General features: G+C 41.5%; 1 protein-coding gene across 1 annotated transcript in view; it reads right to left on the reverse strand.

The window, feature by feature from the left end:
• LOC133041598 (protein argonaute-4) overlaps window positions 1-14,835 on the reverse strand; it is a 33,427-nt gene extending 18,592 nt beyond the window's left edge. Inside the window, exons 1-5 of the mRNA XM_061122415.1 lie at window positions 14,770-14,835; window positions 8,616-8,781; window positions 3,005-3,125; window positions 319-500; window positions 7-143 (exon numbers count right to left, since the gene is read on the reverse strand). Of these exons, the coding sequence (XP_060978398.1) occupies window positions 7-143; window positions 319-500; window positions 3,005-3,125; window positions 8,616-8,781; window positions 14,770-14,788 (625 nt within the window). The 5' untranslated portion in view covers window positions 14,789-14,835. The remainder of the gene's footprint in view (window positions 1-6; window positions 144-318; window positions 501-3,004; window positions 3,126-8,615; window positions 8,782-14,769) is intronic.
• Between the last annotated feature and the right edge of the window lie 374 nt (window positions 14,836-15,209).

Below are 15,209 nucleotides of genomic sequence, written 5' to 3' on the forward strand. Positions count from 1 at the left end.
TCCTACCATCAATATTGAGCATCATATTCCACATGGCGGGTCTCACGGACTGATGAAAGCCAAACCAAACCTCCCTGCCCCCTCCCAGAGGGTGGTAGTAACCTTCAGGAGGTGAGAAAAAGGAGCGACCCACTGGAGTGTACCTGAAGAAACAAAAATTTGCATGCTTCACAATAAAAACTAGAAAGGATCTTTCAATTTCACTCTCAACTTTGTAAACTGAAACCAAGTTTGAACTATGACTTATGCAGAAGTCATGGGCACCAGTGCAACCTACCAACAAAAGTCTGACATTTACGGCAAAGAATTCAAACTAACCTCATGGAGGGAAGGTGTCTTGTGATAACATCAAGTGCTTGAACTGAGTCATCTGGGACTTCATTCAAGTGCCCGGCCAAAGCTTCTAAAAGCAACTGAAGGCTCACAACTGACACCCACTGAACAGACACTTTAAAGGTTTGGTCTTTACCCTCACCTGGAAGGGTCACTTCCATATCAACCTAAGGAAAAACACATACACAGACACATTTACAAAGGCTGAGAGACCCCAGGAATAGTCAATATAGAAACTATAAGGATATCTAACACTTTCTGTAATTGCTAAACATTGGAAACAACCTATGTTCCATCAGTAGGGGAACAATTTAATATTGAATATTATGTAATAGTTAAAAATAAAGTAGATGCTACAACATAGATGAACTTTGAAAACATTATGCTAAGTGAAATAGCCAGACATAAAATGACAAATATTGCATGATTCCTCTTACATGAAGTACCTAGAAAAAATTCATAAAGAAGAAGTAGAATAGTGGTTACCAGAGATAGGAGAGGAGGAAATAGGGAGCTGCTGTTTAATGGGTACAGAGTTTCAGTTTGGGATGATGAAAAGTCCTACAGATGGACAGTGGTATGGTCCCATAACAATATGAATACATTTAATGCCACTGAATTGTACACGTAAGAATGGTTAAAATAGTAAATTTTATGTTACATATTATTTAACCACAATAAAAAAATTTAAAAAGTATGGTAAATGTAAATGTACAGAGATGGAAAGATCTCCCAGATATATTGTTAAGTGAAAAATGAAAAAATAAATCACAGAACAATATGCAAACAAATAATAATATATATAAACATGCATAAATGGGCTTCCCTGGTGGCTCAGTGGTAAAGAATCCACCTGCAATGCAAGAAACACAGGTTTGATCCCTGGGCCGGGACTATCCCCTGGAGAAGGAAATGGCAACCCACTCCAGTATTCTTGCCTGGGAAATCCCACGGACAGAGGAGCCTGGCAGGCTACAGTCCATGGGGTAGCAAAAAAGTGAGACACCTCTTAGCGACTAAACAACAAAAACAACAAACATGCATAAATAGCTAATGCACATAAAAGTATCTGAAAGGACACATACCGAACTATTATAGTAGTTTCCTCTGAAAATGAAAATGGGATTGAGGATGCAAGCAGGTGGGGAAGCAGGAAACCACAGCATTTCTAGATTGTCTGAATAAGTTTATAACGAGTATAACGTATTGCTTTTAAATTTTAAGAGCAAATGTCTTAAAAAGTTATTGTGGTATTATAAATATTTTCTTTTTTTTTTTATAAATATTTTCATAAGTAAGTGTTACACAATATTTTACAAGTAATAAAAATTCTACTGTTCAGATTCAGGTGACACTTTCACACTGTGAGAAAGTTGGAACATATGTAAAGATTAAATTAGTTCAGTTCAGTCACTCAGTCGTGTCTGACTCTTTGCGACCACATGGACTGCAGTATGCCAGGCTTCCCTGTCCATCAGCAACTCCTGGAGCTTATTCAAACTCATGTCCCTCGAGTTGGTGATGCCATCCAACCATCTCATTCTCTGTCGTCCCTTTCTCCTCCCACCTTCAATCTTTCGCAGCATCAGGGTCTTTTCAAATGAGTCGGTTCTTCACATCAGGTGGCCAAAGTATTGGAGTTTCAGGTTCAACATCAGTCCTTCCATTGAATATTCAGGACTGATTTCCTTTAGGATGGACTGGTTGGATCTCCTTGCAGTCCAAGGGACTCTCAAGAGTCTTCTCCAACACCACAGTTCAAAAGCATCAATTCTTCAGTGTTCAGCTTTCTTTATAGTCCAACTCTCACATCCATACATGACCACTGGAAAAACCATAGCTTTGACTAGACGGACTTTGTCGGCAAAGTAATGTCTCTGCTTTTTAATATGCTGTCTAGGTTGGTCATAGCTTTTCTTCCAAGGAGCAAGCATCTTTTAATTTCATGGCTGTAGTCACCATCTGCAGTGATTTTGGAGCCCCCCAAAATAAAGTCTGTCATTGTTTCCATTGTTTCCCCATCTATTTGCCATGAAGTGATGGGACCAGATGCCATGATCTTAGTTTTCTGAATGTTGAGTTTTAAGCCAACTTTTTCACTCCCTTCTTTCACTTTCATCAAGAGGCTCTTTAGTTCTTCTTCGCTTTCTGCCATAAGGGTGGTGTCATCTGCAAATCTGAGGCTATCATTATTTCTTTTTTTTTTTTGGTTATTGATATTTCTCCCAGCAATCTTAATTCCAGCTTGTGTTTCATCCAGCCTGGCATTTCACATGATGTACTCTGCATATAAGTTAAATAAGCAGGGTGATAATATACAACCTTGACGTACTCCTTTTCCGATTTGAAACCAGTCTGTTGTCCCATGTCCAGTTCTAACTGTTGCTTCCTGACCTGCATACAGATTTCTCAGGAGGCAGGTCAGGTGGTCTGGTATTCCCATCTCTTTCAGAATTTTCCACAGTTTGTGGAAACAATCAACCTAAATTCCAACAGTCAATTATCGATTAATTAAAAAACAAGAGAATATGTACAGAGTAACAAATCTATCATCACCATGAGAAACAGCTTTAAGAACTGAATTGTCATTAGAAAGGGAAACATCTTTGCCCTAAGTAATTACTACTGAATGACCTAAGTCTAATAAACATTTCTTGCTGTTAACACTTACCCTATCCCGTCCAATTGGCAGTGGATGTGCTGTGTACATGTTTCTTTTGCCATCATAGCCAGGCTGCCGATCACCAAATATCTGCATCTTGAAGTGCCGCACCATTGTGTCTACTACCTCCCTTAACAGTAATGGAGACAGTGGAGGTTAGCTCTGAGAAATGGTGGTGAACAGGAAACTGTCATTATACCTTAATTATCTAAATTCAGGTCAAAACTCCTTGGAGGATCTTCCTGGTGGTCCAGTGGTTAAGACCTCCTGGAGAAGTCTTAAGACTTGGGTTCCTGGAGAACCCAACCCAGAAGGTATGGGTTCAATTCCTGGTTGGGGAGCTAAGATGCCAGCAATATTGTAACAAAGTCAATAAAGAGTTTAAAAATGGCTCAGAGCAAAAAAAGAAAAAGGTGACCCAGGCCAGTTCTGCCTGGAATATGAGAATCAAAATTCTTTGGAAAAAGCAAGAGTTAAAATTACAGATTCAAGTAACTTAAAAAAAAAAATAGCAAGTGAACAAAAGCAATCATGGGATGACAACAAAAAAGGAGGAAATAAAAGGAAAGAGAAGAAAATTTGCAGCACCTTCTCAAATTCTTGCTTTCGAAAATCCTCTCCTATGATAAATAGAACCTTATAAGAGTAACCTATCTTAGGTATCTAAATTTGGCATGTTCATAACTGAACAATAATAAGTTTGTTATCAAATGTGCATCCTTATTTAAGTACACTGGTTTTGGAAAAGAGAGTGGGCAGACATCTGAGGGTCAATAAATCTAAGATGCATCATAGTCAACAGACTAAGGCAACCCCTTGACTAATGCTAGCAATTTATCATTCTGCACTGTTGTTCCGTCACTTGGTCATGTCCGACTCTTTGCGACCCCAAGACTGCAGCACACCAGCCTTCCCTGTCCTTCACCATCTCCTGGAGCTTGCTCAGATTCATGTCCATCGAGTCGGTGATGCCATCCAACCATCTCATCCTCTGTCGTCCCCTTCTCCTCCTGCCTTCAATCTTTCCCAGCATCAGGGTATTTTCCAATGAGTTGGCTCTTTGCATCAGGTAGCCAAAGTAGTGGAGCTTCAGCTTTAGTCCTCCTAATGTCTTATTATATGCCAAACTGCTTCCGAGTAGTATAAAGAAGGGGACATCATAAAATTTCCTCCTTCCATAAAATATCCCCATTCCATTACTTGTGTAGTTTCTTTCTTTTTAGAATGAAAGCCTTTCTCTCAATCAAATATGAACAGCGTTTTGTCATATACACCAGATCACACTGTATGCAGGATCTAAGATGAACGCACATGTGGGGAAACTAGAATCTACTGTTTAAGATAAATAGAATTGAATCTGTGAGACTTTGGAATGCTAAAGTCAATGAAAAATCAGGTGCTATGTCTCACCAATATTAGTGAACCCATGTGTGTGAACTATATCTTAAGTCAAAATAAATCACAGCTATCCAAGGCATTGGGGCTTCGCTAGTGGCTTGGCAGTAAAGAATCCACCTGCCGATGCAAGAGACACAGGTTAGATCACTGGGATGGAGAAGATGTCCTGCAGAAGGAAATGGCAACCTTCTCCAGTATTCTTGCCTGGTACATCCCATGGACAGAGGAGCCTGGTAGGCTACAGTCTGTGTGGTCACTAAGAATCTGACACGACTTAGCAACTAAACAACAACACACAAAAAGCTAAGGCATTAACACTACTACAAATGAAAGCTGTGGGCAAGCCATATGTTTTCAAACTAAGTCATGCAATTGCAAAAAACTGATGGAGAAATATAGTTTCATACATTCCCAATTTTAAAAAGTTGACTTAAGAATAGTGTATTTTCAGACAGAGAGGGTAATTTCTTATCTTACATTCTTAAAATACAACCATAAAATTTTCCAAAAAGAAAACATACTTTCACCTCTATTCTCACTTAATCTTCACAACAACCTGTGAGACAAGCAGCGCAATAATTTTTCTCATATTAAAGAGAAAAAAATAAAAATTCAGAATGGCAAGTAACTTGCCCCTGGTCACACAAGGATTAAATGGCAGAGTTGTATGACCTTGGACAAGTTACTTACTCTCTCACATCTATTTCTTCATTTGTAAGATTACAATAATCATAAAACCCACCACAAAAATTGTCATATTAAGTGAATAAGCACACATAGACTATCTAGAACAGTGCTTATCATGCAATAAGCCTACTCCTTGCAGGACATTTGGTCCTGTCCAAAACATCCATGAAACATTTGGTCCACACCAAGAGGGCCTTGATATTCAGCTCTGTCTGAAACAAAAATCTGGCATGGGCTGAATATGTTCACAGACGTTTTGAACAGGACCAAATTTCAGGGACCTTTTGACGTGGACCAAATATCTTATGGATGTTTTGGACGAGACTATATGGCTGTGGGACTTGCCTGGTGGTCCAGTGGCTAAGACTCAGTGTTCCCAATGCAGAAGGCCTGGGTTCAATCCCTGGTCAGGGAACTAGATTCCATGTTCACAACTAAGAGTTCGCACAACCAAGAGTGTGCATGCCGCAACAAAGATCTCACATGCCACAATTAAGACCCGGTGAGCCAAATAAATAAATAAAAATAAGTATTCTTTTAAAAGGGGGGCTTCCCTGGTGGCTCAGTCATTAAAGAATCTGCCTGCAATGTGAGAGACCTGGGTTCGATCCCTGAGCCAGGGAAGATCCCCTGGAGAAGGAAATGGCAACCCTCTCCAGTATTCTTGTCTGGAGAATTCCATGGACAGAGGAGCATGGCAGGCTACAGTTCATGGGGTCATAAAAGAATTGGACATGACTGAGCAACTAACACAAACATTTAAAAAAAAAAAAAGAAATAGACTAAATGGCTGCTAACCAGCCTATTTACTTTGGTATGCTCAAGGATATAACTCCAGGAATCTTCATTTCTCTTGAATCATCAAAATTTTCCACTCTACTGAATTATTCTCTTCAGCATACAAATACCTATAATTTCCCTCATCTTAAAAACACTGAAATTTCACCCTTCCTCCTCATCTGAGCAGTCCATTTCTCTGCTTCCCACTGCATCAATCTCTTGACAAAGTTGTCTCTAACTGCTCCTCTCCATTCTCTCTTCAATCTTCTCTCATGAGGCTTTTTCTCCTTCAAAACTACTCTTATCAAGGTCCCCAGTGAGCCCCACATTGCAAACTTCAATGCTCCTTGAACATCAGATGATCAATTCTTTCAGCTTAAAATATCTTCTTCCCTTGCCTCCTCACTCTGCCCTGGTTTTCCCTCATCCCAATGGCCTCTGCCCATGCCACCAGTCTCCTTGCTGATTCTTCCTCATGTCCCCAGTCTGCAAGCACTGTTACCTCAGGACTCAGTCTTGAAGTCTCACTTTCTTTAACCACACTCACTTCCTACATGATCTCACCCAGTCGCATGGTTTTACCACCAATATGCTGATGACTCTCAAATGTCTGTCTCCAGCCTACAACCTGTCCCCTGAGCCCAACCTCATGTATTCACCTTCCTGCTTGAGGTCTCCACTGGGATGTCTAGCAGACCTCTCAATCATAACATTTCAATAACTACAGATCTCCTGACCCCTGTTGCCTCTCCCATAGTTTTCTCCATTTCCATACATGGCAACTCCCTCTTTCCCTCTGGTCAGGACAAAAACCCTGGAATTAGCCACGATTCTTTTCTTTCATACCTCACCTTTAACCCACCAACAGATCTTGCTGACACCACCTTTAAAATATTTGTAGACTCTGACTACTTCTTATCACTATCACTTTTACAACCCAGGTTCAAGTCACCAGCCCTTTTCACCTGAATCATTACAAGAGCTTCCTAATTGATTTCTTGGCTTTTCAGCCTTAGGGCCAGGCTTCATCTTCAACACAGCAGCCAGAATGATCCGTTCAAAATCTCAGTTAGTCATATCAAATATCTACTCAAAACCCATCTAATCAGAGTAAACACTAAACTCCTAGGACAACCTATCAGACTCTGCAGGATAAGGCCCTTAGGAGTTTCTCTATCACTCTCCCCCGCACTTACTGCAGCAATACAGGCTTTATCTGCTATTCCTTGAATACACCATGCAAGCTGCTACCTCTGCCTGGGGTTCTCTTCAAGGAGATATCCCTCACCTCCTCTAGGTTTCTCCTCAAATGTCACTTTTCAGTGAGACTTTCCCTAACTACACTATTATAACATACACACACACACACACACATAATGTGTATATTACATGTACATATAATATGCACACACATATATACACACATACACGCACGCACACATCTTACATAATATCTGTGCGTGAACACATATACATGCTTACTTGCTCAGTCATGTCCAACTCTTTGAGACCCCATGGACTGTAACCAGCCAGGCTACTCTGTCCATGGGGATTCTCCAGGCAAGAATACTGCAGTGGGTTGCTATGCCCGCCTCCAGGGGATCTTCCTGACCCAGGGATCGAACCCAGGTCTCCCGCATTACAGGTAGATTCTTTACTGTCTTAAGATATACATATTTACAATATACATATATACCATATGTATGTATCTATACACACACACACACATAAAATCAATGACCCATCCTCAATCTGTATCTTCCATCCTTGTTTTATTTTTCTTCATAGAAGTTATCATCAACTAGCAAATAATATGTTTTATTTGTTTATTCATTTATTTTTGGACTTATCCCCCGTTACAGCGTAAGTTCCTCAAGGGTAGGAACTTTTGCCTGTTTTTTCATGTTATATTCCCAGAACACAGAATAATGCCTGGCACACAATGAGCACTATATGTTGAATGCATCAATATTAGCCATTACCATCGCTTCTATTACTATTGGTTTCAGTTATACAACAGTCAAACAGTTAAAGGCTTAAATGAGAATGAACTACACCAGAAAGCCAAAAAATTGATCTACAATGAGAAAAAAATCAAGCCACAAAAAAAATATTTCATTTGACAGTAAAAGTATTCTTGAAAAGGCAAGAACTATAATGTTAATGACTGAATATTAGTGAAGATACAGAAACAAGGAAAGTGAGTGATCTCAGCACACTGGAAGAAGATCTGTTACAGGGCTATATCTTCACCCTTGGTAAATTCCTGATATACAGACCACAATACTTAAATCATCCTATCTAGACCCCTCTTGGATAATGCTAGAATTAAACAGAGCTTCTCTCTGAGTTTAATTTCTTCAATACCCCAAGATGATTCTTCTGTCTTTACACATATTTTTCTCATGTCCAATACCAACACTTAATAACAAAATTTGAATTTTCAGATAGTTCTATTTTGCATAGACATCAATGGTTTCATCTATTTTTTATAAATTTCTGCTACCTTTGGACAGTGAAAGAGGGACCATTCTTCATTCATTATTTACTGACTGAAGGATGATGTATCCAGTACTCTGCTAGAATCTATGAAGGAGAACCAAGTATGAGATAGCATATCTGCTATCAAGAAACTCACCACCTTAGAGAAAAACAAAGCCTACATGTTAAAAGAGTTTAGAGAACAAGAAGATTCATAATAAATAAATGATGTGTATTTAAATACATATATAAGTCTATTCTTTTTAACCCTTACCTGTTGACTCTACGAGGCCGTTTTTCCGGTTTAATATCCACATCATAATGATACACATCTATTTTGGGAATCTGAACCTGAAAATGGTTAGCTAACAGTCGAATTGGTTTTCCGACAGTTCCAAGGCCAGGACGACGAGGTGGCTGAAACAGGCTGGCTGGAGGCCCTGAAGAGATTGAAAGATTATTTGATTTGCTATTTGTTTGTGAAGGATGATATTCCCTTCATGATGATGATGATGATGATGATAGCTACAATTGGGAATTCCCTGGCAGTCCAGTGGTTAGGACTCTGCAATGTCACTGCCAAGGACCCAGGTTCAGTCCCTGGTCAGGGAACTAAATTCCCACAAGCTGTGTAGTCCAGCCAAAACAAAACAAAAACAGCTACAATTATTGCAATCTTATCATTCGCTGAACATCCTCCAATATAAAAAGTTATGTAAAAAGCTTTTTGGCCTAAGATTCTCTAGATTTCTAAATATTTTTTCCACACTGCTATTATTTTGAATATGGGGGATATCAACAGGAGATACAATATGATGAACTCTCAGATGCACTCTACTGTCTAAAACCTTTTATCAGTATCAGTAGATCTACAGCTAGGCTTACAAAATTGTATGTATTTTAAAATAAAATCATCTCTAAACTCTGGAGGCCATCATCAGTTCAGGCTGGAGATGATCCATTAATCCTCCACAAATTAGCTTGATTATTATAGTTTTGTACAGACTGTCAGAGATTAAATAGCAGCTATCTTTATCAATTTAATTGCTAATTTAGACAGTGAAACAATACCAATGAGGCTAGACTTTCTTCCTTATAACCTGGTATTTTAAAAATCTGGACAATCTGATATTTCCTGACCATAAGATTTAGTTTATTTCTTCAACAAACATTTATCCATTTATTCCATGTCTAAGCTGTACTGTAGAGTCAAGAAAAAGATAGAACCTCTGCCTTCAAGGAATTGACAGTCTAGACCAGCAAGCAGTTCTCAATCTGGAGGAGCTTTTGTCCCCCAGTAAACATTTGCCAACTATGTGGAGACCTTCTTCGTTTTCACGAATTGGGGGGTGATACTGACAAAGCACATGACAGCCCCCCAAAATATAGAAGTATTCAGTCCAAAGTATCGAATAGTACTGAGGCTGAGAACCCTGGTCTAGATAGAGCAGTCATTCCAAATTATTCTATTGATGGTTTACAAAATATTCTATAAAAAAGAAAGGTTTCCATAAGCTAAAAAAAACCCCTGCTTATTCTCTCCCCTTCTTAAAATTCCAATATATATATTATCATATTAAATTCTCTAACAAGTCATGTAATAAATAAGCTTGTTTAATTCATCATTTACCTGGCTTATTTTTCCCCAGAACATACACACATGTATATACACACTAACTCTTTCTCTGTTTTTAAAACCAAACATCTATCAATAGTCAGTAAATTAGGGTTTAAGGAAACAGTCTGGGAAATATCTGTCTACAGAAAACCTTATTCCTTTCTGATGATATTGTCAAATAGACACTGGTCCAAAAAATAAACATTTTTTTCTGCTATGAATAGGTGTTGAGTAAAGTGAGCTGTATTTACAAAGGAAAGTTACAACAGGTTCTCTCATTGCAATGGTATTTCACCAAGAACAAAGACAATTCACCAAGGAGAGAACACTTTGAAGTAAGAAGCTGTTCTGGTCCAATATCACTTAGGAAAATCAAAGCAAACACTTCAGTGAAATTTGTGTTGACAGATCACCACACACTAACTCCTAAAATACTGAAAATCTTTTCATGTATTAAATTCACTGTTCATTCTTTCCCTGAATTATACTCATCCTTCAAAACTCTGGTCAAGAGCAACCTCCTTGGAAAGCTTTTCCAGACTCTCCTAAGCTAGAGGATGCATCTTCTGTGTCCCCAAGATGTTTTGTATAGGAAACATGTAGGACAAGTATCTAGAAACAACTTGTTAAACTACTGTTTCCTTCACTAGACTGTAAACTCTTAGAAGAAATGGACTTCCAATTCAAAGTTATCATAAAACCTAAGTCAATGATGAGTGCATTGTAGGAATTCAGTAAATGCTGAACTGAACAATACTAATAATCTCTGTAGCAGTGCAGATAGAAATTAAACAGAAATCTAGTCATTTCTAAAATTAAAGAATTGATTATTTTTCATTAAAACAAAAGCACATAATATTTCTTGGAGTTGAGTTCCATTTCTGGTGAACAAGGGGATCTACTCTGGGTGTGATAAGGCATTTATAAACAATGTAAGAAGTAGATAATAAATAATATCAGAGGTGGACAGGCATACTGAATTCACCCAACTAAATCATATAGATAAGTCAGCCTTGCATATTCCAAGACACACTTAAGTAATCATAGTATCACAAATCCAGCTTTATGACAGAAATTTGCAAACAGAAATCTGGATCAAATGACTTGCCCAAGGACATATGACTTCGATTTTAAACCACGACTAGAATCTAGGTCCCCTAACTCCCAGTTCAGGGCTTTCTCTTCTTCAGTATATTTCACAATCCTATGGCATCTATACCTCTCAGAAGTACTTGATGCTCTTTAAAGAGACAGAGGCAGAGTAAATGAAGGAAAGGGATTAAGAAGTGGAGAAAAGGAAACAGTGTGTTCCTCTTCCATGGCAAGAGAGAAAAGTTAGAACGTGAGTGATCATTCCTTTTAATAAGTTTAGAAGATTTAATTAGAAAAATACGTTCTAAACTTTTCCATCCCCAAAGCTGGTTTCTTTGAATTTATCAAAACGACTTCTGAAGAAATAAAGTCTGGAACCAAACTGCCTGGGTTTCAACTCTGGTTTTACCACTCCCTAACTGCATGACCCAGGGCCAGTTTCTTAGCCAATCAGTTTCCTTATCTATAAAATGGAAGAATAAAAATGACAATAATAGCTCCTATCTCATAAGGTTATTGTGAGGATCTCATGAGGTGATATACATAAAAGGCTTGATGTGCCATGGTGTGCTAAGTCGCTTCAGTTGTGTCGACTCTTTGCGACCCCATGGACTGTAGCCTGCCAGGTTCCTCTGTCCATGGGATTCTCCAGGCAAGAATACTGGAGTGGGTTGTCATGCCCTCCTCCAGGCGATCTTCAACCCAGGATCGAACCCACATCTCTTTAGGCTCCTAATTTGGCAGATGGGTTCTTTACCACTAGCGTCACATGGGAAGCCCAAAAGGCTTAACACAGTGCCTCATAATGGTAAGCACTCAAGAAGTGTTAGCTATTATGATTGCACTTGTATAAACGTTACAGTTATTTCTCAAAGGCCCTCATGTTGGGAGCATCTCAAGAACCTAGTGACAAAGTCTGAGAATTACATCTTCCAAAAAGGTAACTACTATGACTCAACACAGACTGGATGAAGTCAGCTTAACAGAAGAGGAGGGCATTGGACTAGGAGTCAGGTGATCCACACTCATCCTCATCATTTAGCCTTGAGCCCTCCATACAGTCACTTAAGCTCTCTGAACCTCATCTGTAAAATGGGGATAATACCTTCCTTACACACCTCACAGAGGATCAAATGAACTAACAGCTGAGGAAGCACTTTCCAAACTGTAAAGCACTGTAGACATAGATGTCAGCACAGTGGTAAAGAATCCACCTGCCAACGCAGGAGACGTAAGAAACATGGGTTCAGTTCCATGTTGGGTTCAATCCCTGGGTGGGGAAGATCCCCTGGAGCAGGAAACGGCAACCCATTTCAGTATCCTTGTCAAGAGAACTCCCTGGACAGGGCGGGCTACAGTCCATGGTGTGGCAGAGTTGGACACAACTGAGCACGCATGCACTATTAATATGACAGAGTTAGTTACTCATCACGTCCGACTCTTTTTGTGACCCCACGGACTGTAGCCCACCAGGCTCCTCTGTCCATGGGATTCCCCAGGAAAGAATACTGTAGTGGGTTGCCATTTCATCCTTCAGGGGATCTTCCCAACCCAGGGATCGAACATGGGTTTCCTGCATTGCAGGCAGATTCTTTACCACTGAGGCACCAGGGAAGCCCTAATTATTAATATAAACAAAATAAATGGTAATCTAATCTAAAACTTCCTAGCTGCTGTTAGAAATTGAAACTGGGTGAGAGAATGCAGAGCAAGACTAAACATGCTTCAGTGATTGTTCAGGTGAGGAGAGAACAGTGCTCCATGTGCTTCAGCAAAGAAGCAAGAAAGCTTCTCGAGGTTCTTAGCCAGGCTGAAATATCCCACAAGACTAGCAACTCCCTTTGCTCTGATTCTGTGCTCAACAAGCAGCTTCTTGTTATTAATTGGGTTTCCAAGGTACTCTGACACCAAAAATGGAGTTTGCTAGACAGCAGGCAAGAAAATATTCCAACCAACAGAAAAGATCTGTGTTGGCTTTTTCATTAGTATCTCGTAAATGTGGTTAGTGAGAATTAATTTTCCATAATCCTGGGTGAACTGATAAACCCTCAAACCTGCAAAAGCTAAAATAAAAAAAAAAAAAAAGAGTCCCTGGGATGTTCCTAACACTAGACTGATCTTTTCCGTGAAATTTAGTTTGTATACAGTTACATAGCCTCTTTCAATGTCAGCTCATAAAGCCAACAGTTGACTCAATTATGACCTACTAACAGGGAAGGGAGGGAAGAAACATTTGTTGAGTATTTTCAATGCATTACTATCTACAACAAGACTTCTTACATACATTACCTTATTTCATTCTCAGAGCAATCTTGCAGCACATAATTATTACTACTCTCATTTTATAGATGAGGAAATGAAAGCTCAAAGGAATTAAATAATTTGCCCAAGGTTATACAACTATTAAATTACTAGATTGGATTTGAACAGAAGTCTGTTACATTCCTAAAGACCAGATCCTGCTTTTACCTGGAGGATGTAGTTGAAGTAACCCAGTGTAATACTCACACTGAGGTTTATCAAATAATATTAATGTGACAAAACTAATTTATTTTTAAGAGGCATATGAAATTTGACTATGAAGTCCCTTAAAAAATACTTGAAACAGCAAATTAAGGTGGAGTAGGATCAGTCAGCCATGTAAACAAGTTTTAAGCAAACACACCTTCAAAGTTTCCAAACTCAAATGGTAGACTGAATTTTCTATGCACTAAAAAAATGAAATGCTCTACAACTAAATCAACTATGTAGATAAGGCATAATATTAAAGTTAATTCTAACACAGACTCCCTAAGCCCTGACCTACATTAGAAACTTGGGATTTCAAGTGGGAGCACCCGACTCCAACCTGCAGGGCATTTGTTACAACCTGGAATGGTTCTTCTGGTTTGGGCAAAGTTGGGGAGATAACCAGAGGCCATTCATAACGATGAGGAATTACAGTTCCCAAAGCACTTTCTCCTTCATTTGATCCTCACAACTACTTCTAACCCAATTAGAAGATACTCAGGGCATTAAAGCTTGAGCTGGAGTCGCCGGTGGGTAACTCGCCTGTCACGGAGGCGCTAGGACAGACCGCTGCGGGTCTGCTGCGCAGAATGACAGGTAGACACAGACACAGAAACATACTCCTCGAGACTTCAGGGCCGTTGAGAAAGGGTGGGCACTTTGCCCCTTGCCTTCAGGGCAAAGGAGAAGTGTTTAGGGGAAGTTCTTCTTCCTTATCTGACGGCTCTGGACTGTCTGCCAGGGCAAAGAAAAACAGGGGTGCGGCCCCAAGCCAAAATATCCCTGGTAGTGGAGTCCTTCGGTCAGGTCCGGGCCAGGCCCCCGCCGCGTACCTGGCACAGTCTTTCCTTCTGTGACCCAGACTGGCCTCGCCTCCACCCTGGAGTACAAACCACCTCCCTGAGGCTGGGTCAGCTCTCCCCTCTACCTAGGGACGCGACTCACCTTCCAGGGCCTCCCCCTCCTTAGACCTAGAGACCTGGCTCATCTCTCCAGGCTGGGGCGCGGAACCCGTCCCCCTCGCCCGCCCCCCGAGGCCGGGGTCAGCTCCCTCCGCCTTGTGCAGTGGGGCACGGCCCCGTCCCCCCAGGCCTGACGGCCCAACCTAGGTACGCACGAGCCGATCCGGGCCACCGGGAGCGGCCAGCCCTCCCACTCGCCCAGGCTTCCCGGGGTCCGGTCTGGGTCCCGGCTCGAGCGCGCTCCTCACCCGGTCCCAGCGCTTCCATGGCGGCGGCGGGGGCCGCCTCGCCCCGGTCCCCGGCGCCTCCCGCTCCGGGCCCCGCCGCCGCCGCCGCCGCGTAACGCTTGATCTCCGGAATATTGGCGCTCGGGGTGCGCCGCGGAGACGCGGGCACTGGGCAAGGGGCGGCGGCGGCGCCCGGCCCGGGGACAGGGACCGGGCTCCCGCGGCTCTTCCGGCCTCAGCGACAACAAAAACAATCCCCGCCGCAGCAGCGGCTGCCAGCGGGAGCGGGAGCGGGAGCCAGCGCGCGCGCCCGCCGGGCGGGGAGGGGGCGCGGGGCGCGGGGCGCGGGGCGCGCGCGGCCCGGGGTCCCGGCTCGCGGAGGGGGCGTGCGCGGCCCGGGACGCCAGGTCCACCCAGCCCGGCGTGGGGCAGGGGCGGGGTGGGGAGGGCGCGGGCGCGCG

Source organism: Dama dama, chromosome 20 (genome assembly GCF_033118175.1).
Source record: "Dama dama isolate Ldn47 chromosome 20, ASM3311817v1, whole genome shotgun sequence".
NCBI classification, from domain to species: domain Eukaryota; kingdom Metazoa; phylum Chordata; class Mammalia; order Artiodactyla; family Cervidae; genus Dama; species Dama dama.